Source organism: Anastrepha obliqua, chromosome 1 (genome assembly GCF_027943255.1).
Source record: "Anastrepha obliqua isolate idAnaObli1 chromosome 1, idAnaObli1_1.0, whole genome shotgun sequence".
NCBI classification, from domain to species: Eukaryota; Metazoa; Arthropoda; class Insecta; order Diptera; family Tephritidae; genus Anastrepha; species Anastrepha obliqua.
In genome coordinates this window covers 1,162,203-1,189,775 of record NC_072892.1, presented here as the reverse complement: position 1 = coordinate 1,189,775, position 27,573 = coordinate 1,162,203, and the positions used below count along the sequence as shown (strand labels likewise).

Here is a 27,573-nt window from a genome sequence, read left to right as displayed (position 1 = left end):
ACCTGAAGCTATTTACGACGGCCTAGATAACTCTTACCTCTTTCTGTTACGAAAAATGCGGACTCTGTTATGAAAACTGCGTTTTCAGATGACTCAAACGTTTGCCCACGCAAATACCTATGTCTATGGCGCAATTTGTCAAAAGCTACACATATCCTTCTCTCGTTGGACATTAAGTCTGATATGATCATCGGTGCTAGTGCTACTCGCTTCAAAATTACCATGTAACTACGAGGCTTGAAACCAAGGGGGTCTATAAATAAAAACAAATACTGTCTTATGTTAAAATTTTCCCTTTATCTCTTGATTTTATTGCTTCGCTCGACAATCAGACATTCACACGGGATATCATTTTTGATTATTGCGTCAGTAAAAACTATATAATATTTGTTCGGTTTCTTTTAATCCTTCTCCATTGATTTGCCTTTTGTCTCTGGTAGGAAGAAAAATAGATATATGCCAGTAACCACACAAACAGTGGCACACGAATACATAGTAACGGGGATGCCTAATTCGAACAGGAAATACGGAAAAAGCTTCAAGGCTATGAACAGCAGTACACCGATAAATAGCATAGAAATCGATAGAGCTTGTGAACGAATCTAGAAGAGAATATTACAGGACGATTAAATAATTATTTATGTGCGAGTAATAAATAAATAATAAATAGTATTATGATGCATGGAATGAGACGGAGGTGATGTAAAAGTAAGTACTTCCAATAAAACGTTGGGCTTGAACATGGGATATGTTTGACAAAACGGCCAACGGGTATTCGTTGCTGGCTACTCATGCATGTAAAATTAGTTTAGTTTAATTTGTACGCGCATCTTAAAACAAAATATCGCAATTTTTGTGAAAAAACTTAAAATGTCGAATATTTCGTACTGCTCGAAGTTAAAAATAATTTATATTGACCGAATTTTAAAAGGATAATAATACCCGTGTTAAAAATGAAGGCACCAATTTTTCAAAAAATTGTGTTTTTATTTTCCAACATAATCCCCTTTTAGAAAGATATACGTCTCCCAACGCTCCGACTATTTTTAACCACTACAAAAAATTGGATTTGTCAAATTCTCTAAAATACACCGCGATGACTTCCTCGTTTGAACAAACATTTTTTCTCGCGAGCCATTTCTTCATCTTAGGGAACAAGATAAAGTCGCAGGGAGCCAGATCGGGTGATATGATGACGCCGTATCCAAAAAAATCGTCGCCATTATCCTTCCGGCTGATAGGACTGTCTTCGCCTTCTTTGGAGCAGATTCGCCGGGAGAAGTCCGTTGTGTTGATTGTTGCTTAGTTTCTGGTGTGTAATGATGAATCCAGGTTTCATCAACGGTGACAATTCGACGCAAAAAACCCTTCGGATTTCGTTTAAATTCCTCCAAACACTGCTTCGAAGTTAATAGCCGCATCCGCATGTTGTTCACCGTGAGCAATCCGGGCCATCCATCGCTCCGACAATGGCCTCTGTTACGTCGTTCGTCGATCAGCGAGAATAATGGCCATGACTTTTTGAATGATTTCCTAGGTAACTACGACTGCTGGGCGTCCTGGTCGCTCTTTATCGCAAATGGATGTTCGCCCACGTTTAAATTCGTTGAACCAATATCTAACTGTGGTCATAGATGGCGAAGTATCTCCATATACAGCATCCAACTTTGCTTTTATCTCCTCGCATTTTTTCCCATCCAAAAACAAAAAGCGTATTACCGAACCATACTGAACTAATTCTGATGTATGCAATTGCTAAATATGTCGAACAGGCCTATCCAACAATTACCCTCAAGTGAAGAAAGGAAGAAGAAACGTGCCTTATAAAGCTTCTGTAATTGAGACCACACAGGAGTACAGGCGGTTCTAAATCAACTGCTTTTTTGAACCCGAAAAAGACGGGCCCTATTCAGTTTACAGCTAAAGGATTAGTTGATTTCCGAGTGCCCGCTCACGCATCATCAAACCTCATGAAAAAGATGACCAATTTCATCAGGAGTGTAGCAAAAAATAATAACAAATATTCGACATTTGCGGGGTTTTCACAAAAATTTAGATATTTTGAGTTTAGATGCTCGTAGAACTTTTAACAAAACTGATTTCACTTACATATATGAGTAGCCATTGTCCTTTTGTATGACATTTTTGTCAAACCTACCACAGATATGAGACCAATAAATGAATAAATGAGTAAGTGAGTAGATTGCAATGATGTGAACGTAAATGTCATATTAAATTCACTCAAGTTGAGCAGTTAATTTTTTATCTCTCTTTGCGCTCACCTTCGCTGGATGTATCTCAACCACGAGGGCATAGAAACATCCAAAGACTCCATAAGCCGAGTTGAAAACCACGAACGTCATGAGAACGATAGGAACCCAATTGTATTCAGCCTTCGTTTCCGCGCCTGTGAATTGTACGAATGCTCCAAACCCATACATACTAGCCATCATGCCGACCACCGAGCACAAAAGCAAAGGCCGACGACCGAAACGTTCCACCAAAATAATAACCGTTACTGCTCCCAACATCTGCACGCATCCCATAAGAATAGAGCTGACATTCGGATTCAATGTTGAGCCAGATTCGGCAAAGATATTCGCCATATAATTCATGATGGCAAAACTACCCGAAAACTGGTTGAGCACACACAAATTGGCTGCAGTGAAAAAACTGAAGAGTGTAGACTTGTTTACTGAAAAGAGCAGGTGAAATTAGTTGAGGAATATTAATATAAAACCACATGGCGCCCAAACTTACGAAAATCTTTGAGCATGACCGGCGTGTCAAGGCCACCGTTCACGATGGCCGCCTTCAATTCATCGAATTCGCTCACTACTATTGACGTATTTTGCTCAGAGTGATCAACATTAATTATAATGCCTTTGTAGAAGATGAATGACATCTTAGCCTGCTGTTCATAGCCACGTTTCAGTAGGCATTGAGGTGTCTCCGGAAGGAATATATTACCGAAGAGATAAATAATGGGTAGTGCAAAGATTATGCAACATATTATGTGGTAATTGAGATAGGTGGCCATTATGTAACCGATAAGCAAGCCAGCACTGAAGGACATCATAATCATGGAAGTGAGCGCCCCGCGAATTCTGGGAAATAGAAGAAGAAAGAGTTCAAAGAAAAAGTAAGTCAACACTAATTAATTTGAAAAAGTTAGAAGAGAAAGTCAGAAGAGAACTATAAATCAATTAAAATAAATAAAGCTAAACACATAAGCAGGTTCCAAATTAACGATTTAGTTGAAAATATCTTACTCTTTATCGGATATTTCACTTATAAAAAGCGGCACAGCCAAAAAGATTCCAGCGCTAGCGACTCCAGCACAAAAGCGACCCACATACAAATATTCGACACTTTGCGCCAGATAGTTGAGCGTTCAAAACATCTGTAAGAAATTTCTCATTTTAGTTGCTTTTCAAAGTGCTTAGGATTCTAATCCTCCCCCTTACCATTAGTGGAATGGCCAAAATGTACAAATTAAATTTACGATCGAATCGATTGATTGTGAGTCCAAAGAAAATATTTCCCGGTATGTAACCCAATCCAAAGGCAGAACCAATCCAGGAGGCCTCTTCAGTTGTGATCGGAAAATGGAGCGGCGAATCAGGCGACTGGAGTTTATTCAATGTCGGTGAAAGCCAACCTATGCCGGCGGCATGAGCGAAGGTCATAATGTGTACTGGAAAAGGTAACAAAACAATTTTTTAGAAATATATTCACCGGAGTAGTAATTATTATAGGGTTTGCATGGGGAGTTTTTGTAGCTCCATGAGAACCAACATCCTACGTACAAAAAAGGCATTCAACAAAACAATAACGAACTGATCTTAGTAATATGTAGCTATGGGAGCAGTAGCAGAGCAACAGAAGCGTGAGCGGTAGCGATATCTGGAGCACCCAAGAAAAGCTCCCCAAGTAGCGCTTCGGCCGACTCCAAGTTATTTTCTGCTACTCCAGCTACAGAGAAATCTTAAATTTTTTTGCTCTACTACTCATCTGTTCAAGTTCAGAGTAGTAGCGAGAGCAGAGTTAATGCAAGCACAGAACTTATTCACTATTCGCTTTTCTCTGCTCTACTTAATTCGGGCACAAATTTCCACATTTTTCTTTTTATTCTCAAAAATTACACTTTTTCCGTTCAAACCGATATTAAAATTTTTTTGATTTTGTACCTGTTAAAGTGGCGAGTATTTGCATGCGATAGCGTTTATTGAGGATACTTATTTCCGGTTTTGTATGCATTTTGTGGCCTTTAGTTTTTATACACTTATTTTCCAAAATAACTACGTAATTATAACTGCAATTAATTACACCAACAAGTCAATCTTCCACACCGCTGATGTAAACCCATAAATGTTTTGAATTTAATTCGGTAATTCAAATATTCCATTCTAATAGACGTATTTCCAGTAACGCACTGCTCTGCCAATTCGTCTTTTAAATGTCCACTTCTAACATACTTCAGACAGAATTTCCCTTCATACTGACTAAGCAAGAAAAAGTGTCTCTACAAAAGTACTTCTGTGATTAGCTAGAAATTTGTTGCTTTGCTTAACCCCTTGCGTTACGATTTCAATTCTGATATTTCATTTTAATGCAACTCCGTGCGGCTGTTAATCAGAAAATACAGCTAAAATATTTTAATTTTAATATTTAATTTAGTATATTGGATTTTATTTCATCCCTAGAAAGACATGTTTATAAAATATTGACAAAAATTAACAACAGACAAATTTGAAAATATCTTCTTCCAGCAACAACTAAAATAAAACACTCCTGAACAGAATATAAATTATTATATCGTATTCCAAATCGAGCTCTTTCAGATAGATGTAATTAAATGTAAACTGTGTTTTAGATGTAACTCAAACCTCCTCTATATTCCATGAAGGAATCATCAACAGCTACATCACATTTTGGTGTATACAGGTCGGAATCTATTTTATTCCAATAAGTTAATACTGTCCGTACTTTCTCTATGGCACTCTCTATGCAGACAATGGGAAATACCTACAAATCTTTTGAAACACATAGTTTCGGCAAACATTGAAGTTTGTACGATGGCTCTTTTCTTCTCTTACGCACTTTGGGCCGAGTTTAACAAAATTTCTTTCTCATGCTAACCGGCGCAAATTGGACTCACCAAGTGAAGTCAAGTTCTTTTCCACCTGATCTTTAATGTATTGAGGTCTTTCTCTTCCTCTGCTACCAACAGCTAGTACCGCATTGAATACTTTCAGAGCCGAAGCTTTTGTATCCATTCATCCCAGCCAACGCTGGATCTGTATTCGCTGCAGTATGTCTATGTAGTCATAAAGCTCATTGTTCCATCTCCTACGATACTCGCTGTTCATAGCATGCAACGGTCCAAAAACATCTGTAGAATCTTTCTCTCACACAATCTAAGGGACGCCTTGTCGGGTATTGTCATCGTCCAAGCTTCTGCGCCTTACGATAGAACGAGCATGATGAGAACCTTGTAGAATGTCTGTTTTACTCGTTACCTATTTAGTCCAAAGTAGCACTTGTTGATAAGAGCGATTCTACTGGTTCCTAGATAAACGATAGATTAATATCATGTGCTCTATATTTGTTACCTTTGGTTATATAAACTTAAGGGGGGACTCTACTGTAAAACTTAAAAAAAATCGATTTTTTACTTTTTGTTGAAACATACTCAGAAACAACTCCAGAATGTTCCATGAAAATCTTAAAAAGAAATCTTGAATAGTTTTCAAGTTATAAAAGTTTTAGCAAAGCAGGTATAAACTGAGCGCTCGAGAGGTTTACGGTCATATGCGTGTTTTTCTCGAAACCACGTTTTCAAAATTGCCCACATCACAGCTCCGTGAAAAATTAACATATCAAGCTCAAACTTTGATAGTATATTTTTAACAATATTTACTAGTTTTTAAAGCTATGGTGGGGAAAAATTTATTATTTATAACCCCTTTTTTAATAACAAAATGACAACAAAAAAATGTCGATTTTTTAAAAAACTTCAAAAATTTTACAAAAAAATTTTTTTTTTGCAAGTAATAGGCTTAACAACTAAAAATAATGATATATAATAAAAAAAATTTGGGTTTTTTGATTTCAGATTTTTTTTAAATGCGCGACAGTGTGGGCAGATTTCAAAAGGCGTTTCGGGGGAGCGGCTGTACAGCTGCCATTTTGAAATGAAAATAAATTTAAAAATTTTTTTTGTACACTCAAGACCTGTGTTTATGTAACCCTAAACTTTTTTTTACTAATTAAATTAATACAAGTATGAAAACAAAATCCATGAAAATTTGATTTTTACAGTAGAATCCCCCCTTAATAAAACAACTTCCCAAAAATAAATAAATATCTAAGTTTAATAATTTACTACTACTACTTTTGAAGCAATAAATAGGCAGTGGACATAGCTCGGCAATGTCTAATTTGGCATATAAAATGTTTGCGGGCGAAACTCGTCATTCACACTCAAGGGGTTAAAGATAATTTTCTCATGTTCCGTTGTGAAGAAGAAATCATCTTCTCTGTTATCTTGCGACTTTGATAACATTTGCAAAATCCCGTGTGATTTGTTCACCAAAGCCTAATATTTATCAAGACTATTTAATTAGTTGATTCCAGTTGCTAATATAGTTGCGCAAAAATGCGCATACATACGTAGCTAAAGGGATGACCGGGAACGTCTCATTTGTACATAAACATATGTAAGTTGCTATAATTTTACTCGATTGCCATCTGAAGCAAAATTGTGAGAGTAACTTCGGCTTTTCCAATTAGTCGGTGTTCAGACCATAGATGTCTAAATGCTAAACTCTTTTTCTTGTGAGAGCGCTGGAAAATGTGCATGTTTTATAACATTCGTCAGTTACGCCACACCGCAAGAAACTTTGAATGGGTATTTTTTAAACAAAAATTGGGAATTTTTAGTTTCCACACCGCCATTGAGGTTAGTATGATATATAGTGCGTGGTTGCCCAGTAACCTTATATCACCCGTATACACCTACATATTATAAAAATAAGCACAATCAGCATAAAATACAGAAAATCAAAAATATTTAAATAGGAATATTCTGGATTGATAAAGTTAAGCCAATAAACTATGATGGTCACCCACGTAAATAAGTAAAATAGTTAACGGCTTCGCGAACACTTGCAATGCAAGAGTACGTTGAATGCTGGGAGAGCGGTGTCTGGAATGGTCCTGGTCTTGGAGTATTGGAATGCAGCGGAGAGTGAGTAGCGGAATGTGAGCAGCGGTGGCTTCAGGGTATTATAATTAGAATTAAGCTTTCTTTCTGTTTGCGGCAATTGGAGTAATAAGTTGTACTACTACTAAGTGATACAAAAGTATTAATTATTAAAAATTAATATCATATTAAATAATATATAATTGTTTAATTGGCGCCCAACGTGGGGCCGGGTAAATTATAAAATCAAGTACAAGTTAAATACTGATTTAAATAAAGCAGCACCAAAACGAAGCAACCGAATCAGTTGCAAAATAAAGTCATATATTTCATCAATGCAACTCATATCGACCTTGAATGACATTCAAGGAGGAAGAAAACCGGAGGCAACTGAAGCAGCGGCATCAAAGCAAAGGAAGGAGCTTATATGTAATATTGAATGTAAGTGATATGCTCAGTATAGTTAAACGTTGCCTACATTTTTAAGAAAATTTAATAAAAATATAAACCAGGGGCTAGTTTTTCGATTAAATCAACCTTTTCCTTTTAACCACACGTGGTATTTTCATTAATGAGCGACACTGAACTTGTCAGCCTTTTCAATTCATTAGCTTTAAAAGATAAGAAAGAAATAGATATGAATTCCGACGAACTCCAAACGGTTCTTGCAGCAGCGATATCGGCTGCCTTAGATACGCAGAGACAAGATTTTGACAAAAAGTTAGAGGAAATTACAAAGAAGTTCACAACTACATTGACTACTAATGTAGAATCTTTTGCAGAAGTGCAGATTGTAGATCATGTGAAATGCGATGAAACCCTTGACCTCGTAAAGTCCTTGCCTGAGTTTGACGGCAAACTAGAGAACTATGTCTCATGGAGGCAAGCGGCTCACACGGCCTACAAACTGTACGAAAGGTACGATGGAAGCGCAAAGCATTACCAAGCGGTCGCAATAATCAGAAATAAAATAAGAGGCGCCGCAGATGGTGTTTTGGCTTCCTTCAATACCGTGTTGAATTTTAAGGCCATAATAGCGAGGCTAGATTTTACTTATGCCGATAAGAGACCGGTTTATTTAATACAGCAGGAACTTAGTACTTTAAGGCAGGGCAATCTGACGGTGTTGAAGTTCTATGATGAGGTCGAAAGAAAGCTCACCCTTCTTACCAATAAGACTATAATGACTTACGAAGGTCATATAGCAAACTCTATAAACGAGAAATACAGAATGGATGCGCTGCGTGTTTTTATTTCCGGCCTAAAAAAACCTCTTTGCGATATTTTATTTTCTACACGTCCAGCCGACTTACCGTCTGCATTGGCACTTGCGCAGGAGGTAGAAGCAAATCATGAACGTTATATTTTTGCAACAAATTTTTCACAGCGTTTCGATGAAAATAGCAAAAGTCAAACTATGGAAAAAGTAGTAGCTGAAACCAGCAATAATCAATTAGCCAATTCAGGCGGCCAAAAAAACCCTCATTTCCAAAACAATAACAATCGGCAACAAAAACGCAGTTTTATTTATAATGGTAGACAGGAAAAACCTGAGCCGATGGATATAGATCCATCGATTTCCCGATTACGTCGCTCAACTAATTACGACTCCCAAAATCCACCAAATGATTTTTTACGACAAAATAAAAACAATAGCTTTCAAAGCTCCAGGCAGAGGCCACTTCATCTAAATAGTGCTTATCACGGTCAACAGTTTAAAAGACGCCCTCAGTCCGACAGAATTACTGGACCAAAAGTTCAGAGGATAAATCATCTTTCACACGATAAAGCCGACAAAAATTTCTACGATAACATAGTGGAAAATGAAGTCGAAGATATTGAAGATGAGATAAATTTTTTAGAGAAAGTACCCTACTCCCTTGGATTAGAAGATCAATAGGAACTGGGGGAAGGGTTATAAAAATGTTAATTGATACAGGAGCTTCAAAAAGCTATATTAAACCTTTTGACGAGCTGAAAGGTATCGTACCATTAGTTAAACCAATTTTAGTCCGATCACTACATGGAGAGACGAAAGTAAATAAGAAGTGCAAGATAAATCTATTTGGTGTAAATTCCGACTTCGTTATATTACCTAATTTACTAACATTTGATGCCATAATTGGGCTTGACCTACTAAAGCAGGTTAACGCTGTAGTAGACTTAAAAAATGGCGAAATTAGCCATGACTTTGGAACTGAAAAGTTATTATTTATAAAATGTGAAAGCATTAATATTATTAAAATTCAACAAGATAATGTACCTCTCGCTGTAAAAAAAGATTTTTTAAATATGATCGAGAAAAGAAGTAATGCTTTTGCCGATCCAAATACGGCTCTACCTTACAATACGAATGTAGTTGCAACCATTCGCACGAAACACGAAGAACCCGTCTATTCAAGGTTATATCCATACTCAATGGGGGTAGTAGACTTTGTGAATAAAGAGGTAAAACAGCTCTTACATAACGGAATTATTAGGCCTTCTCGGTCTCCTTACAATAACCCAATCTGGGTCGTGGATAAAAAGGGACTCGATGAGCTAGGCAACAAAAAGAAACGTATGGTAATAGATTTTAGAAAGCTAAATGAAATTACCATTGACGACAAATACCCCATACCAAACGTTATGTCCATTTTATCAAACATGGGTCGGTCACAGTATTTTACAACCCTTGATTTGAAATCAGGGTTTCATCAAATCGTTCTCGCAGAGCGTGACAGAGAAAAAACAGCCTTTTCCGTAAACAACGGAAAATACGAATTCTGTAGGCTACCATTCGGTCTAAAGAACGCGCCAAGCATATTCCAGAGAGCGATAGATGACGTACTTAGGGAACAAATAGGTAGGAGCTGTTGTGTTTACGTGGATGACGTAATAATATTCTCACCCACGAAAGAACAGCATGTTAAAGACATAGACTGGGTCTTGAAAAGTTTATGTGATGCTAACATGAAGGTTTCAGTAGAAAAATCCAATTTCTTCGAAAGCGAAACTGAGTACCTCGGGTTCGTAGTGTCAAGGAATGGCATTAAAACATGTTCAGACAAAGTCAGCGCTATGCTAAATTTCCCGGCTCCAGAAACACTGTACAGTCTCAGATCGTTTTTAGGATTAGCCAGTTATTACAGGTGTTTCGTGAAAGACTTCGCCAGTATAGCCAAGCCTCTAGCTGACATTCTGAAGGGTGAAAACGGCAGAATCGGTGCTAATCAATCTAAAAGAGTGAAACTAGTTTTAAATCCAAAGCAACTCCAAGCATTTGATACTCTGAAACAGATTTTGGTGTCAGAAAATGTGATGCTCGATTATCCTGATTATAAAAAACCATTTGATTTGACGACGGACGCTTCCAACCATGGTTTGGGTGCTGTTCTGTCTCAGGAAGGCAGACCCATAACCATGATATCTAGAACTTTAAAAGATAATGAGCTTAACTTTGCAACAAACGAAAGAGAACTTCTGGCCATTGTGTGGGCCTTAAAAAGTCTTAGAAACTACCTGTATGGTGTACGACAATTAAATATTTTTACTGATCACCAGCCTCTAACGTTTGCAGTTTCAGATAGAAATTCGAATGCAAAGCTCAAGCGTTGGAAAGCGTTCATCGATGAACACAACGCAAAATTATATTATAAACCCGGTAAAGAAAACTATGTTGCCGATGCTCTGTCGCGTCAGCAACTGAATATAATAGAGGAAGATTCAAATTCAAACTCAGCAACGATTCATAGCGAGCAATCATTAAGTTATACCATAGTGGCAGTTGAAAAGCCAGTAAATTGCTTTAAAAATCAAATAATTATTGAAGAAGCGGAACTACCATCCAAACGAACATTTATTATTTTTGGAAACAGAACCAGGCATATTATTCAGTTTCGAGATAAAAACACGCTTTTAAGAATTATTCAGGATCTTGTGAACACCAACGTGGTAAATGCCATCCACTGTAGTCTACCTATTTTAGCACATATTCAACATGATATAGTCAAAATATTTCCGAATACGAAATTTAAATACACAAAAACGTTTGTAACAGATATCTTTGACCCAAACGACCAGCTTGAGATTATAGTTATGGAACATAATCGCGCACACCGCGCTGCGCAAGAAAATGTCAAACAAATTTTAAAGGATTATTTTTTTCCAAAACTGGAGAAAAAAGCAAAAGAGGCAGTCGGAAACTGCAAAATATGTTCAAGGGCAAAGTATAATAGGCATCACCAAAAACATAAAATATCCCAAACACTAATCCCGTCATATGTGGGAGAAATCCTTCATATTGATATTTTCTGTACAGACTCGAAATATTTTTTAACTTGTTTGAACAAGTTTTCAAAATTCGCAATTGTTCAAACGACTCCATCTAGGACAATCGTGGATATAAAGCCTCAACTTTTACAACTTTTGAACGTTTTTCCTAAGGCCAGAATTATTTACTGCGATAATGAGAAATCATTGAACTCAAACACCGTCAGATATCTTCTTGCCAACAGTTTCGGTATCCAAATCGTAAATGCTCCACCTCTTCACAGCACCTCTAACGGCCAAGTGGAAAGGTTTCACAGTACACTGGCAGAGATAGCTAGGTGCCTAAAGCTAGAGAGGAGCATTGACGACACAAAGGATTTGATATTGCTTGCAACTATAGAGTATAATAAAACAATACATTCTGTAACAAACCAAAGTCCAGTCGACATATTTCGACCCACTACAGAAAATATAAATAACGAAATATCGGCCTGTATAAGACAGGCGCGGCAATCTGAATTAGAAACTCATAACAAAAACCGAATAGTACGTACATTTAGCGTAGGTGATAAGGTTATGGTAAAGCGGAACACTAGGCTAGGAAATAAATTAACCCCCCTTTACGAAGAACAGATTGTGGAGAAAGATTTAGGAACCACAGTTCTTATTAAAGGGAAGGTGGTCCATAAGGACAATTTGAAATAAACATACTTTTTTATGAGGTTTTCATATAATTTTAAGCTTAACGTTCAGACACGCTACTTGCAGAAAATCGAAGAACTATTTGCAATTCAAGTTATTATATTGTAACTTTAAAAGTTTGAACTGAGCATCTCACAAGTAGTTAAAAAGTTTTAAGTTTAAAGAAAATGTTTCATATATAATTTAAAAATCGGCTAAAACATAGCTTATCAAATCAACCAGTACTTAGTATAAGATAAGTAGTTTTTAATAAGCAGAACATCGAGTTACCGCTCGCTCCAAAATATAATATAACCAACATTTTCATCCACATACTATGAGTGCGCCCGCAGTACTTTTACATTTCGCTACAAGGAAGTAATGAGCCCGCAACAATTCATTTTCGATACTTTAATATCGGCAAACTAGAAACCATTGTGTCTAGTCAACAGGCTTATACGTTTTTCAATTTGCAACTTGACGCTTTATAACGTATTTACGTGCATAAATATAAAGGATCGGGGACGCTCCTCACTAAGAGGGGGAGGAGTTAAGCCAATAAACTATGATGGTCACCCACGTAAATAAGTAAAATAGTTAACGGCTTCGCGAACACTTGCAATGCAAGAGTACGTTGAATGCTGGGAGAGCGGTGTCTGGAATGGTCCTGGTCTTGGAGTATTGGAATGCAGCGGAGAGTGAGTAGCGGAATGTGAGCAGCGGTGGCTTCAGGGTATTATAATTAGAATTAAGCTTTCTTTCTGTTTGCGGCAATTGGAGTAATAAGTTGTACTACTACTAAGTGATACAAAAGTATTAATTATTAAAAATTAATATCATATTAAATAATATATAATTGTTTAATTTATACAAATGCTATATAATAATAATAAAGTAACGAACTCGAAAATGTATAAATAAATATATAAAATATTGCAATTTTTTAATATAAGAATAAAGCTAAAACAGATAACCTTTAAATTTGTATTACCTAAAAATAGTTAGGTATGTTTGCAAAATATTTCAAACTCAAATTCAATTCCCTCACCTACGCTTTTCAACCAAAAAATATATATATATATAAATTTACAGACATAAACCAACACACAGTTTTCAATAAAATTACATGTATATAAAAAGTAAAGATCGAAAAGGATATAAAAGGCTTTGGAAAATTCTACAAACTCCCTTCAAATTAAGTTATTATGTTTCAATTAAATTAATTTTAAGACAAATAATTATAAACATTTCTATCGCGTAATTTCTCCATTAAGCAAAAACGAACTGCTTTCGTTAGTTATTTTTGGCGCGTTTTCTCTGGCAGCCCGCCATTTCGCCTATCAGCTGTTCAAAATCCCATAATGTGTCAATCCTGCCAAGTTTTGAAACGACCTCATGGGCGCGCTCTCACTCGAAATAAAAGAGACCGCCATGGTCTGAACCATAGATAATAAGATGCGAAACTCTTTTATTTCGAGTGAGAGCGCGCCCATGCTGTCAATGCTGCCAAGTTTTGAAACGACCTCATGGTTCAGACCATAGATAATAAGATGTGAAACTCATTTATTTCGAGTGAGAGCGCGCCCATGAGGTCGTTTCAAAACTTGGCAGCATTGACACATTATGGGATTTTGAACAGCTGATAGGCGAAATGGCATGCTGCCAGAAGAAACCCGCCAAAAATAACTGACGAAAACAGTTCCTTTTTGCTTAATGGAGAAATGACGTGTTGAAATGTTTATAATTATTTGTCTTAAAATTAAATCAATTGAAATGTAATAATTTGAATTGAAGTGAGTTGGTAGAATCCAAAGCTCGTTATATCCTTTTCGACTTCCACTTTTAATTAGTCTTATGTACATAATGTAATTTTATTGAAAACTGTGTTTTGGTTTATGTAAATTTGCATATACGTAAATATTCTATGGTTGAAAAGCGTAGGTAAGGGAACTGAATTTGTGTTTGAGATTTTTTACAAAAATTAAAGGTAATCTGCTTTAAATTATTCTGTTCGTTGTTTGAGAATTTTGTTTTTTGTTACCCTTTTTCTGTGTTATATTAAAAAATCGCAATAAGTCATGTTTTTAATTATAACTTGTGTTTTTCGGGTTCATTACTTTATTATTATTAAATTACTTATGTATATCAGTTTTAAATAATATCATTTGCATATCATGATGTGGAAACTAAAAATTCCAGACCTTTGTTTAAAAAATACCCAATTCATGTTTCTACCGGTGTGGCAATATTGGCGAATGTTATAAAAAATGCACATTTTTCAGCGCTCTCACGAGAAAAAGAGTTTCACATCTAGTCATCTATGGTTCAGACGGCAGCGATGTAATTTGAGCGTAGGCTGTCTTGGGTTTTTACGTAAATATATCAGCAACACAGTCTGAGGTTTTTCGTAAACAAACCGCTATCATTAATGGTTGCGTCAGAAAATCAGCTGATATGCTTAAATACGCTGAGAGCTGGTTAATGGTCTGATGTTGTCCATACCTAATGGTCTGATGTTGGCCACCAGCTCACTATATGCCAAGAGCCTCCATGAACCAAACCAAGAAATTACTCTGTGGTGAGAGAAGGCTCTAAATTGGAACTAATGTGCACTAAATTTAAAAGGCGCAGTAATTTTTTTTTTGATAGGCATACCGAAGTGGAATAGGTGAAAAATTAAGCCAATAAATACCAAGGGTATTAATTTGAACAAATCCTTTATTGCAATGCTTCCTTCGAAAGAAGAAGGGGTTAACGGCCTTATGGAAAATGAAATAACTATCTATACAGATGGCAGAAGTTGTTAGCATTGACTCCAGATTTTCTTGTTCTTCCCTTTAAAAGTTTCATTATTTTTCATTCACTATAAAATTAACTGCCGTCTTTCGGCAGTGCTGCGATCGAATAAAATTATGGGAATTAAGTTTAGTAATTGAGCTGGATTAGTTGCACCTAATTCCTTGGATAATTCCGATTGAAGTCGGTAGTCCCGATTAACGCGACAGTCTGCCTAAGCTATTAAAAAATTTATACGTCTTTCTGTTATGAAAAATGCGAGGTCCTGAATATATATCCCATACATACACATGCACTTGCGTCAAACGATTGCCCCGAAGCAAATAGGATCTCACGCAAATATGTCTATGGCGCAAGAGGTCAATAAATAAAAAAAAGTCTGTCCTAAACTTTCACTTTAGCTCTTGATTTTATTGACTTGGTGTACAATCTGGTATTCCCATGAGATATGCTTTCAATATTTGTTCTGTTGTTTCTTCTAATCCTTCTCCATTGATTTGCCTTTTGTCTCAGGTAGGAAGAAAAATAGATATATGCCAGTAACCACACAAACAGTGGCACACGAATACATAGTGACGGGAATGCCTAATTCGAACAGGAAATACGGAAATAGCTTCAAGGTTATGAACAGCAGTACACCGATAAATAACATAGAAATCGATAGGGCCTCTGATCGAATCTAAAAGAGAAAATAATAATACGATTAAAGAATTATTTATGTGCGAGTAATAAATAATTAATAAACAGTATTGTGATGCATGGAATGAGAGAGAGGTGTAAAAGTAAGAATTCAATTTGCGCAAGGTCGCGCAAAATTAATCAACCAATTCTATTCTAAAATAACTTTCTTACTATTAAAGGAAACACATTATTCTGAGTGATAGAAATCTTTATTTTGACCTTGACGTGCTCCATTGCTAGCCTGTTTGTATATGGCAGCTGTCTAATTCACAAATTCGCAAGTGTCAAATATGATTGGCGTACGACGCCATTTGCAAAAATTTCAATATGTATCTTTCGATAGTGTGATTAATTTTGCGCGAGCTTATATAAAAATGCCTAAAGAAATTTTGAGAGGGTGAATTATGGCAACAGACGCTTTTACTCCCAATCACGCAAATTTTGAAAGAAGTTGTGGCAAAAGATGACCAATCTGGGAGTGTGTAAGGAAACCAATCGTCAGCCTTTTCGGCGTCATTTCAATCGATGTTTTTACCAACCAAATGGGAATGTAGATGTTATGTCATGGGGAGTAATTTTACAAAATGCTGATATGCCTAAGTGTTCTGAGTGACACAGGTCCTAGCGCTTTTATCTAGCTTGTAACAGGCGTCTGGATTTGCTCTTTCTGGCCGTGAATGATCTTCACTGATCTCTCTCAATTCATCAAGTGCGGATTTTGGTATTTAATTAAGAAATCGAAGATATCCAGACTTCTGCCCTTGTTGATTGACACATCGAAGGATTGAATAGCCATTGTGGCTTTGCATATCCTTTACTAAACATTTCCGTCTCAGATCAAAACCGATTTTTTCATGTTTGAGAAGCACTGTTGCATGGTCTTATTCAAAGCACTACTTGATATAAAGATATATTGATGTTATCTATAAATTGGTATGATCTTTTCGAAAGCTTCATTTCGGTCGTGCACTTAAAAACAAAAGAGCGGGATAAATCTAATGACGTTGCTTTTAAGAAGTTGCACATCTCATTCGAAAGCAAGAAATAAGAAATATGTACTGCAATTAAGCACAGATATGACACAAATAAATGAATGAAAGGGTAAGTGAATGGATTACAATAACGTGAACGCAAAGTTCCGATTTGGTTCACTCAAGTTCTGCATTAAGTTTCTTATCTCTCTTTGCGCTCACCTTCGCTGGATGCATTTCAACCACGAGTGCAAAGAAACATCCAAAGACTCCATAAGCCGAGTTGAACACAACTAGCATCATGAAAACGATAGGCACCCAATTGTATTCAGCCTTAGTTTCTGCGCCTGTAAATTGTACGAATGCTCCAAACCCATACATAGTAGCCATCATGCCGACCACCGAGCACAAAAGCAAAGGCCGACGACCGAAACGTTCCACCAAAACAATAACCGTTACTGCTCCCAACATCTGCACGCATCCCATAAGAATAGAGCTGACATTCGGATTCAATGTTGAGCCAGATTCGGCAAAGATATTCGCCATATAATTCATGATGGCAAAACTACCCGAAAACTGGTTGAGCACACACAAATTGGCTGCAGTGAAAAAACTGAAGAGTGTAGACTTGTTTACTGAAAAGAGCAGGTGAAATTAGTTGAGGAATATTAATATAAAACCACATGGCGTCCAAACTTACGAAAATCTTTGAGCATGACCGGCGTGTCAAGGCCACCCTTCTCGATGATCGCCTTAAGCTCATCGAATTCGCTCACTACTATTGATGTTTTTTGCTCAGAGTGTTCAACATTATCATTAATTTCAATGCCTTTGTAGAAGATGAATGACATCTTAGCCTGCTGTTCATAGCCACGTTTCAGTAGGCATTGAGGTGTCTCCGGAAGGAATATATTACCGAAGAGATAAATAATGGGTAGTGCAAAGATTATGCAACATATTATGTGGTAATTGAGATAGGTGGCCATTATGTAACCGATAAGCAAGCCAGCACTGAAGGACATCATAATCATGGAAGTGAGCGCCCCGCGAATTCTGGGAAATAGAAGAAGAAAGAGTTCAAAGAAAAAGTAAGTCAACACTAATTAATTTGAAAAAGTTAGAAGAGAAAGTCAGAAGAGAACTATAAATCAATTAAAATAAATAAAGCTAAACACATAAGCAGGTTCCAAATTAACGATTTAGTTGAAAATATCTTACTCTTTATCGGATATTTCACTTATAAAAAGCGGCACAGCCAAAAAGATTCCAGCGCTAGCGACTCCAGCACAAAAGCGACCCACATACAAATATTCGACACTTTGCGCCAGATAGTTGAGCGTCCAAAACATCTGTAAGAAATTTCTCATTTTAGTTGCTTTTCAAAGTGCTTAGGATTCTAATCCTCCCCCTTACCATTAGTGGAATGGCCAAAATGTACAAATTAAATTTACGATCGAATCGATTGATTGTGAGTCCAAAGAAAATATTTCCCGGTATGTAACCCAATCCAAAGGCAGAACCAATCCAGGAGGCCTCTTCAGTTGTGATCGGGAAAAGGAGCGGCGACTCAGGCGACTGGAGTTTATGCAATGTCGGTGAAAGCCAACCTATGCCGGCGGCATGAGCGAAGGTCATAATGTGTACTGAAAAAAGTAGGAAACTATTTTGTTTCTTTTTCTGACTGAAATACTTATAAATACATGTTTTATATTTAAAGTGGTTTTCAATGGAGACATTTCGTGGATGAATGATAGCAAATGAAGTTTACAATTCGACCTCGTGGTCTTTTGCGTCCCCCACTCATTGCGGTACCTCAGCCGAACCAAGTTTTCTTAATAAAAATGAGGTAGAGCTGGATTTGTCTGAGCGGTTCTTCCGGACAAGATGTCTTAACCGTCTTCACGTTATAACGTAAAATTCGAGAAGAAGGTGTGCTGGAGTCAAACGACAAGAGCCAGGATGACAACGCAATCTGGAATGATCTATGAGAATTCTCGTGAGCATTCTCAGTTTACCCTTAGGGGGGGTATAGACTGTCTGAACTTCCTTTGGTTATACACCCTATGAAAGACTTCGCCTGGCGTAGCCACATAGTTTATTGCCAGCTCACGTCTTTTAGCCTTAGCTCTTCACATCTAAACTTCTCTTTCATACTGTGTCGCCCGTAGGTAATAACGAGGTCGCAACCACTCTAGCAAATGCGACCGTTACTTCGTTCAAAGTTCTACATATTTTTCCTGATACCCATATGAGCCGCATCCGATGGTGTATTCCTAGAAAGTTTAATTTCTCGAACCACTCAAGGACCAATAAGAACTTAACCTCAAAGTATGACAACAGTCATTCCTCTGTCAAATCTGATCGCTGCCCATGGATAGATATCATAGACTTTCGCTTGGAAGATCCTTGGAAAACTACTTATCGGCACAGATCGCCTTGTTTTGGGGTCATATGTTCCATTGCCTATGACTTCTGGTATCCTCGAGCCAAGAATGGTAGAATTTAAGATTGAGCCTTACGATTCGCCGTGTCGTAAACGTCCATCAATAAACAAGCAAAAGAAAGGGGAATTGGTTGTTTGTGAAGAAGAAGAGTAGGCTAAAGCAAAAGAAACAACCAAACACAAGAAATACTTTCTTACCAAGGCGTCTTCCGCTTAAAAACGCAAATAAACTGCATTTGGAGGCTTTATATTAATTTGTGAACTTCTCCTCCAATTTAATAACTCTAGGGATATCATCCCTGGGTAACTGGGCAAGTGGGAACAGCAGGCTCAACTATACCATGTTCTTGGATGAGATAAATGGAGATATTACTCCTTGACTTAATTGGAGCGTATAAGGGAGTTGGCAAGATTTTTCGTCGAACTACCCCACAATGTAGAATAAATGCTGGTCCATAGATAAACGATGTCTCTTACAACTTCCAAATCATCCAAGCATTTGACAAGTAGAGCAACAACATTTTGATTCACTGTTGGCAACAAGCCTCAGTTTAAATTCTGACAGGACAACGATCCAGAACCACAACATAAAGCTCATATGGTCAGATTAGTAGATGTCAAAGGAAATTGCCGATGAATTGGCCAACTGTGGATCAGCGGTTACCTCACAGTTCGGCAGGAATCATGAATTGGTAGCACTAAGCATTTTGTCTGTGAGTGTCACGGGTTCACAGGTTGTCATGGGTTCCGATGTCATGAGAATCAGTAACAATCGTTCTCTCAAATATTTTTCAGTTTTGCCAAAAAATCTGGAAAATTCTCACAGGTCTAGCTAAATGTTTAAAAACAATTTGTTTGTAGAACTTTAAAAGTTTTTCTTCTCAGGTGCATAAATGTATGTAGTTTTGTACCTAAGGAAGTTTTTCTCACACCTTATAAATAAATTATTGTAAGAAACGTGCGAACTTTATACAAAATCTCCTCCAAAAAAATTCCTGGTTGCGCGTCTGCTCACAGGTTCATTTATTATGCCTCTGCTCTACTTAATTATGACAAAAACTTCCATGTTCTTTTTATTGTCAAGTATGCCACACCAATCGAATATTAATTTTTTTATTTCTTACCTGTTAAAGTAGCGAGTATTTGCATGCGGTAGCGTTTATTGAGGATACTTATTTCCGGTTTTGTATGCATTTTGTGGCCTTTAGTTTTTATACACTTAATTTCCAAAATGACTACGTAATTATAACTTCAATTAATTACACCAACAAGTAAGATAATCTTCCACATCGCTGATGTAAACCCATAAACGCTTTGAATTTAATTCGCTAATTCAATTATTCCTTTCTAATAGACTTATTTTCAGTAACGCACTGCTCTGCCAATTCGTATTTTAAATGTCCACTTCTAACATACTTCAGACAGAATTTCCCTTCATACTGACTAAGCAAGAAAAAGTGTCTCTATATAAATAGGTCTGTAATTAACAAGAAATTCGTTGCTTTGCTTAAAGATAATTTTCCCATGTCCAGATGTGAAGAAGAAAACAATTTCTCTTCCATAGTTTTTTGTTGTTTTGCGGCTTTGATAACATTCGCCAAATCCCGTTTGATCTATCTACCAAACCTAATATTTATCATGGCTATTTACCCAGTTAATTCCAGTTGGTGATACAGTTGTGCAAAAACTGTACTTAGATGAATTGGGAAATGCCCGGGAGCGTCTTATTTGCATATAAATATGAGTTGATAGCGTTTAACTGGGTTGCCATAGAATATTCTGAACATAGAACGGCGGTTGCAGTAGCCGTATGGGTGTGTGACTACCATTCGGAAGTGCGTAGGTTGATGGAAAAAGTTCTTTCTAATAAAGGTCTCCCTTCAACAGGCAATGGCAGACCACCGAGTGCATTTCTGCCATGAAAAAACTTCTCATAAAAAATATCTGCCGTTCAGAGTGGGCTTAAAACTGTGGATGCTTCTATTTGTGGAACAACATCAAGACGCACACCACAAATAGGAGAAGGAACTCGGTCAAACACCCAAAAAGCGTGTAAGCGCCGATTATATATTAGATACTTGGAGCATTTTTTGAGCGATCAGTACTTAGTACTAATTGTTTTTCAAGATTTTTTCAAGAAGTGTGGAAAACTGTTCGTAAATTCATAGTACGCCACAAGCCTCGATGAAACAAATGATCACGAAGCGCATCATGACAACAGTTAAGAGTACCATATGAATGTGCCCCCAATCTTTCATCCGAAATCAAACAAAAAATATTTTAATTACCATCCATCTGCATTCCAGGTGGCACAAAATTAATCAGACTTTCAGAAGATTTGTAATTTTTGCAAATCGTCATACGTCAATCATATTTGACATTTATAAACTAGACAGCTGAAAACACAAAAGCAAGATTAAAATAAAGGCTTCCATTATTTAAAATAATTTTTTTTTTGTAAAAAATTTATTTATTTTATTTATGTAAATATATACTTATATATATATTTATTTATTTAGTAAAAAAGTTGTTCAAAAACTAAATTGGATGATTAATTTTGCGACACCATAAGTGAAAGGCTTTTCTTGTACACCCAGCAACAAGTGATCAGCTGCTAAAACGTGGTTGTTTATTGACATAATTAAGTTATTTATTTATTTAATTATTTGTTTACTTAGTAAAACATTTGTATGTTAGCAATATTTCAGTCGCCACCAGTAGTTTTGCTCACTAATTTTGATACGGAAAACTAAATACATAGATAAAGCAGAAGTAGTCCTCATTTATGTATTAAAATGTTTATTTACTTAGTTAGAAAGTTTTATTATATCCGAGTACAGATTTGTTGACTTAATATCTAGCAAATTCAGCGTATCCAGTAACTGAGTTGGCAACACAAAATAAAAAAAACAAACAAAAAACAAGAAGCCAAAATGTTTGTTCAACAATTTTGGTTAACGAATTTCTCAGAAAGTGGGAGGAGAAGAAATTTGTTGAACATTGGCGAAATTCTATCGGTCAGCGACATGCGAGACAATTCCTAACACCGGGCGGAGGAATTTCTGATAAGCTATTTCGTTCAGCAGAGTAGACTTAAGATTTTTAACTGATTACTGTAGCCTGAGATATCACTTAAACAAAATTGATCTCGCTCTGAAACCATCATCTGTTGTTTCCGTAAAACGGACATTTATAAAAAGAAAATTCAGAACACATTCTTTGTGAATGTCCGGCACTAGGCAGAATAAGGCTACGCCATCTTGGCGGTATTGCTATGCATTCATATAAAGCATGGAAAAATAAAAAAAATTTTGAAAGGACTTAAAATATAGGGGACCTCAGTGGGGACCATAGTCGGAAACCGAATCGTACACGGCTGGGCTGCTGTTTTTGCGCCCCCCCCCGTGTGATGTCAGCATCTGCTCGCTCGGGCAACATCGACCTTCTCCAAGTACTCTTTCGCTGACCACGACCTCTGCTCCCTTGGAGCTTCCAGTCCAATGCTATTCTCATTATGCTATCCGGTGGTTTTCTAAGCGTGATACCTATCCAGGTCTACCATGCAACCTAATCGGCCAAAATATTGTACGGATGATTCGGATCCATTTGTTGACGAATGATTTTAATCTCTGTGTGATGGTGTTAGAGACCAGCCATATTTCACTTCCGTACAAAAATACTGACTTTACGCATGAGCCGAACATTCGTAGTTTAGTGCGCCTGTAGATGCCGCCCTTGCTTTGTTTAGCCTGCAGTTTCTTCATCTGCCCCGCTGTCTGCCGTGAAAGTGCAGCTGAGGTAGCAGAAGCTTTTAGGAAATTGTACTGCTCCTGGGCAGACAATGGCAAGCCTCCGAATGTATTTCTGCGATGAAAAAACTGCTCATAAGAAACCATCTGCCATTTGGAGTCGGCATAAAAGTATAGGTCACGGAATATCATTAAGAGGCACACCACAAATAGAAGGAAGAGCTCAGCCAGGCGATGTGTTTAAGCGCCAATTATTAGTGTTCTTATTATTGTTGAGTGTTTTTTCTACGAAGTAAATGAGCAACAGCGTCAGGGAAAAAATGATCAAAAATCAATGGGAGTTTCGTGTCACTTCAAACTTTCACTTTATTATATTAGAATTCAATGGGCTACAATCTTGCTTACTCTTTTTTTTTTTTTTTAATTCTGACTAATTTGTTTGAAAATTTGTTGAATTTGTTAAAGTAATTTGGGTATTGTTATAGGATGAGCTTTATTTTTATATGAAAATAAGTAAAATTAAATTCTTAAAATTCTTGGAAAATTTTTTCACTGCTACTCATACGCAGTTTTGAGCACCGTTAGTAAAAGAATTCAAATAACAAACAACAAAACAGGGCTGTCATTACAAAAACAAAACACAGACCGGTAGTTTCTGCAGGAGGTCGATTCCCGTTCTGTGTAAGTGAAAAAGAGTTTTTATTTTCATAGACACTTTTCACTTTGTCTTTTCACAAACGATTACAGAGAACGTTAATGTATAGAGAAGTCTCAATGACTGGAAAGTAAGCAATTTTCAGGGGCACTCGTTTTGCGCGCGAGGTTCACCACAGCCACATTTTTCACCAAAGTTAACCGAAATATGCTCAACTGCTGAAATTTAACAGCCTTTGAGAATTAAGAGCATTTTTTTTGGAAACTTTCCCTTTTGTGCCAAAGTTAGGTTACAGGTGCTTTTTGTCTCTTTATTTGCATGAAAATTCATTTTTGAATTTGAATTGACTTTGCGTAATTTGCGCCAAAATTTCTATGTTAAACCAAAAGAGTCTAATGAACTTTAGTTTGAGAAAAACTTTTGATTGACGTCGCGCAATTTTCATTCGTTGTCGATTTTCCGAATTTTTTTAAACTTTTTAATTCAAAATGAGCAGAACGTGTCGTGTGCGCGGGTGCAATTTAAAAAACAGTGAAGTGAAGTTGTTTTCTTTTCCACAGGACCCCATAGTAGCGGAAAAATGGAGGCAGAATCTGCATATTGCCAGGACGGAACATCTTCCACCCCACAACTCATTTGTGTGTCAATAATGTCAAAGAAAGAAAAATGCAAAATAAATTTAAAAAGCTGTAGGTTATAAGTAGGTTGTAAGCCAGGGCCCCACGAAAAGAGATTAGCCGTTCACACAGGTAATTAATAATCTATTAGCTATCTTTTGCATATGATGATACCTATTCTTTTATTTCAGGGTTTTCCACTTTTCTATATTTCAGGTTTTTCTTATTTATATATTTTACAGGTATTTTCCGTTTCAGATTTTTTCTATTTTTTAGTCTATTTTACAGGTTTCTTTTTTATTTTTTCTTCTCTTTCAGCTAGCACCCGAGCCTAGATTTTTAAAGCACTACAGTTTTTTCTTAATCATGATGGATTGAGAGTAGTGTTTTAAAAATCAGGTAAATCGCAATGACTTAATCGATGTCAATATCGAAGTCGTGTGAGAAATTGTTATAGTATGAGAACAATTTCGTAATTCGTGCTTTCACAATTTTATATTTTTTTTTTCATTTCAGGAAATGTAAATACCTATTATTTATAGCATTGTAATATATATACATATACATATAAGAATACTTAAATTACTTGTGAATTAAAATAATTATATATTTTTTTTTCATTTCAGGAAATGTAAATACCTATTATTATATTTATAGCATTGTAATATATATACATATACATATAAGATTACTTAAATTTCTGTGAATAAAAATAAAAAATTAAAATTAAAAAAAACTAGTATTTCATTTTCTTAAGGATAATAATATTTATTTTGTAAGAGGAACTTAAAGAAACATATACCAATAATATAATTCGACAGGATTTCATTACAATATCAATATATTCGTTCAGCTCAATAAAATAAATGGCCCCTATTATGAGCAACATTCGATCTTCGACTGTAGTCGAAAGTGCTGATCGAACGAATTTTCATTTGGTTTATGGTGCTCATTCGTTGAAGAATAGGACTATTGTGAATTTTGATCGCTAGACGCATTTACAATATATAATTTTTTCTCAGCTGATACAGCATATCAAAATAAAAGAAAAACCGATTGTGTTGAAATTCTTTGCTAACAACATTTTTAAAAGTTAAAAAAAGTATTTTTTGTGAAAATGAGTACAACGGAGCTGTGGTGCGACGATTCATCGGACGATGAAAGATTAGTGGAACTAGCTAGAAGTAGAAAACAGTTGAGGGGCGCATCCAACCCCCTAGAAATGGCTTCCACTGAGTAAGTTTAGAATTTTCAAAATGTGTTGACGTACTTAATATTACAGAAATTTTCTTACAGATTTTTAAAGAACTTTAGATTATCTAAAGAGGTGTTTATGAACCTACTGTCCAGTACAGAAAACCAGTTGCCGCAGTGCACCCGAGAAAAATCCAAGCGAGAAGTATCATTGAGAGAACAATTGGAGTCCTGAAAAATCGATTTAGATGTTTGTTGCAAGCAAGAGCTCTTTACTATTCTCCAAAAAAAGCAACACAAATTATTAATGTGTGTGCAGCTTTGCACAACAGTTGCTTGTTTTATAATGTTCAACTTCCGGATGAAGAGTTATCCGATGAGACCCTCAACGATGATGCTGAAGATATTGAAGTGGAGTCAAATAACGGAGAAGCAGAAAACATAAGAAATGAAATTCTTAGAATATTGTAGAATAATCTAAAAAGTATTAAATAGAAACCTTTACCCCACAGCTTCTGTTTTATTTTTGTTATAAATTTTCTTTATTCAATTATTCGTCATTCGAAAAAAATATGTATTTCAGTTCCTCTACGTATTTCAGCCCATACCTGCCAAGGGAAAATAAAAATGTATTTCTATAAACATCACAAAAAAAAAAACATTATTAACCTTAATCCATTTTGCTGCCGTTCTAACTGGTGGTCCCAAGCAATTCAGCTACGTTGTAAATTCCTCCCATTTTTGTGCTGCTTGACATTGGTGCAAATCGCTTTTGCGAATTGGGGATTCTCTTCCATGAATGCAACTAGCCTTTCTAATTGCTGTTTGGTACTCACGACTTTCCACCTGCATAAAATTAACAAAATTAGTATATATTTATTATTTGGTTACTATAAAACAATAAATAATCGCAAACAACGTACACTTTGACAAGTTTTCCCACAATACGCTACACAATCGAAAGCAAAATTGCATTCGACTCTAAATTCGGTATACAACGAAAATTTGGACAGCGTTGCACCGCTCATAATACCAAATTGACATTCGATTTTCGATCTTCGACAACCAACGAATATCGAAGATCGAATGCAACTCATAATAGGGGCCAATATCTGCATATGAAAAATCGTTCCTATGGACGTGCAAAAGCAAACACACATATATAGTACATAAATACATGCATACAAACTGCCATATACATACTTGCATATGAGGCTGCGAGCACTTGCGACAGAAAAAATATTTCGATTTGCTATTGCTGTCGAGAATTTAGAACACATATTTACATACATATATTGATGCATACATATGTACGGAGCCGCGGCCACTCGACTTGACAAAAATTGAAGATTTACCAAATATTGGCAAATAATTTAACGCGAAATATTACAATATTGACTATTTTCGAATTGACGGGAAAATTGTCATATGAGCATATGAGCTCGAACTTAGTGTTATAGAATATTTTGGATTTTTCAGCGTCGTTGCGACTAAAAAAATCTGACCGCTGCGACTGCGCCTATGAATGTATTTTGTTCTTGCAGTCGCTAGGCTTATAATTTTAGCTTTGGAAACATACGCGTGCAGAGGCATAAAGCCAGTGCTTTGTGTGTGCTGTTGTATGTACAAACATATGTATGTGTATACTAATAAGCATAGTTTTGCTGGGTCGAGAATGTATATATGTATATATATGTACGGACATACATACAATAGGGCATCAATATGCCAATACGTGAGGTAGGTCATGGTTGCTTCAGTACATTGAACTTTTGCTTAATTGTTTCTTACATGTGGATGTATACATGTACATACATATGTATGTAGTAAGAAACAGTTTAAACAGATTTTGTTACTAATCCAAATATACATACTTACGGTAACATACGAATATGCTTTTTATCCTATAAAATATGTAAATATGGAGGATATCTTGGGTTTGTTAAAATTATTCTTTTATTTATTTTGAATATCAAAACTTGTATACAAACCATGCTTGTATACCTCCTGCAATAGGATGTGGATGAAAAATTACAGAACAGAAATAAAAACGTAATGCCTCAAATGCCTTGCAAAATGCTGTCGGTCAATTTTATTTCAAACAAATATATAACAATGTTTTTTTCTTTTTGTCCAAAAATAACAAATATATATGTATATGCAAATACATACGTTTCTTTGAAGTTTTCTTTTATTTATTTTAAATTTCAAAGTTTTATACTATCTATAAAATGCATACATATTGTTGGGTTCATTTCGACAACATCGATATACCTCTTGTTGAGTTCACTTCAACAGCATCGATATATCCTTTTTCATCGCTATACA

The 27,573-nt window shown here is 36.1% G+C and overlaps 2 protein-coding genes across 2 annotated transcripts; both read right to left on the bottom strand.

Annotated features, from left to right (window-relative positions):
• Positions 1 to 277: 277 nt before the first annotated feature.
• Positions 278 to 4,433, bottom strand: LOC129252849 (facilitated trehalose transporter Tret1-like). The gene is made up of 6 exons (XM_054890982.1): positions 4,191 to 4,433; positions 3,468 to 3,697; positions 3,273 to 3,403; positions 2,761 to 3,107; positions 2,283 to 2,695; positions 278 to 602 (listed from the first exon to the last, which is right to left on the bottom strand). Exons 4-6 carry the CDS (start codon positions 3,083 to 3,085, stop codon positions 402 to 404), a joined length of 939 nt encoding a protein of 312 aa, XP_054746957.1. The 5' UTR covers positions 3,086 to 3,107; positions 3,273 to 3,403; positions 3,468 to 3,697; positions 4,191 to 4,433; the 3' UTR covers positions 278 to 401.
• A 10,915-nt stretch (positions 4,434 to 15,348) lies between these two features.
• Positions 15,349 to 20,387, bottom strand: LOC129252847 (facilitated trehalose transporter Tret1-like). Its single transcript, XM_054890981.1, has 6 exons — positions 20,155 to 20,387; positions 18,001 to 18,230; positions 17,806 to 17,936; positions 17,288 to 17,640; positions 16,810 to 17,222; positions 15,349 to 15,614 (listed from the first exon to the last, which is right to left on the bottom strand). Exons 1-6 carry the CDS (start codon positions 20,222 to 20,224, stop codon positions 15,414 to 15,416), a joined length of 1,398 nt encoding a protein of 465 aa, XP_054746956.1. The 5' UTR covers positions 20,225 to 20,387; the 3' UTR covers positions 15,349 to 15,413.
• Positions 20,388 to 27,573: the final 7,186 nt, after the last annotated feature.

What these genes read in the sequence shown, in the direction of transcription:
- LOC129252849 (XM_054890982.1), bottom strand. Translation starts at nt 3,085, where the DNA reads ATGATTATGATGTCCTTCAGTGCTGGCTTGCTTATCGGTTACATAATG. An exon ending in GGTCATGCTCAAAGATTTTC is followed by an intron (nt 2,696 to 2,760) that starts GTAAGTTTGGGC and finishes TGCTCTTTTCAG; the next exon opens with TAAACAAGTCTACACTCTTC. An exon ending in TTGAGATACATCCAGCGAAG is followed by an intron (nt 603 to 2,282) that starts GTGAGCGCAAAG and finishes ATTCTCTTCTAG; the next exon opens with ATTCGTTCACAAGCTCTATC.
- LOC129252847 (XM_054890981.1), bottom strand. Translation starts at nt 20,224, where the DNA reads ATGCATACAAAACCGGAAATAAGTATCCTCAATAAACGCTACCGCATG. An exon ending in AATACTCGCTACTTTAACAG is followed by an intron (nt 18,231 to 20,154) that starts GTAAGAAATAAA and finishes TACTTTTTTCAG; the next exon opens with TACACATTATGACCTTCGCT. An exon ending in TTGAAATGCATCCAGCGAAG is followed by an intron (nt 15,615 to 16,809) that starts GTGAGCGCAAAG and finishes TTTCTCTTTTAG; the next exon opens with ATTCGATCAGAGGCCCTATC.